Source organism: Sinocyclocheilus grahami, unplaced genomic scaffold, assembly GCF_001515645.1.
Source record: "Sinocyclocheilus grahami isolate Dianchi unplaced genomic scaffold, SAMN03320097.WGS_v1.1 scaffold539.1, whole genome shotgun sequence".
In the NCBI taxonomy this organism is placed as follows: domain Eukaryota; kingdom Metazoa; phylum Chordata; class Actinopteri; order Cypriniformes; family Cyprinidae; genus Sinocyclocheilus; species Sinocyclocheilus grahami.
Window position 1 is genome coordinate 742,402 of NW_015505718.1, and position 1,025 is coordinate 743,426.

The 1,025-nt window shown below is 28.3% G+C and overlaps 1 protein-coding gene across 1 annotated transcript in view; it reads right to left on the reverse strand.

Annotated features, from left to right (window-relative positions):
- The window catches only part of LOC107555587 (inositol 1,4,5-trisphosphate receptor type 3-like), a gene marked incomplete at its 5' end in the record, with an annotated part of 26,205 nt that extends 25,228 nt beyond the window's left edge, over positions 1-977 (reverse strand). The window contains 1 exon segment of the mRNA XM_016238433.1: positions 819-977. Coding sequence (XP_016093919.1) covers positions 819-977 — 159 coding nt within the window.
- Positions 978-1,025: the final 48 nt, after the last annotated feature.

A 1,025-nucleotide genomic window follows, 5' to 3' on the forward strand; every position in this document is an offset into this window, starting at 1 on the left:
TAGGTGTATGTGTATATAGGTACAAAGTGAATATAGGTATAAAGGTGAATCTCATAAAAACATGCAAGGTTATACTGCAGCCCAAAATCAAAATAAATAAATGTCAAAATCATTTTATATACAGAAAACGGAGCTAGTTTAAAAAATAGATTTTCTACATTGTGACATAAAAGGCATTCGGATGTTATTTTCTATGATTTTCATTTAATTATCTTTAATACAGTATTTTTTAAATGTATTACGGTAATAAATGTTAATAAATTCAGAACAAATGAAACAAATACTGCATAATGTAAATACTTGATTCAAGTCATTTATATTTTACAATTGTGCATTATTTGTATAATTTGTTTATTTTCACATAAGTCACAAAAGCTATGGGAGGGAAGCAGAGTTATTTTAGTATCATAGCAATACTATTGTAGTTTTTATTAATATTTTGAGTTTTTATTTTTGTATTTCATATTTTCCTTTTTAAATTTGGTAAAAATTTCTATAATTTTGTTGGGTTTTTTTTATTTCATGTCTATATAGCTTTTTATATCAGTTTTAGTTATTTTATTATATATTAAGTTAAACTAAATTAAATTGGGCAATTTTGCCTTGGAAACTAGCTGAAATAAAAAGTTTTTTTTATCTTTTATTTCAGTTAATGTTTATTTTACTTCAAGTAAGTACTTTAAGCTAATTTCTTGTTTTTAATCTGATTTTAGCGTAAAATATGACTCAGGCAAGTTTCATGCGATTTACACTTATAAGCTTGTTCAAACTGTGACTTTGAGTTTCTTGTATGCTTGCATATGCGTGCGTGAAATTACATTGTCTCCATTGGCTCTGAGCTTCCAGAAAGGTTGGATGAAAAGCCAAGATCCCTCATTCCCCGTCCCATCAAGAGTGACACGCATTGCGTTCTTCTCCAGCAATGCTGGGAGACGCTTATTCACCGTCAAATACTTGTTGCTCTTCATATGCAGGAGCTGAAATCACATCAACATTTATTCAAATAAAAACTTCTAGTCTGTAAA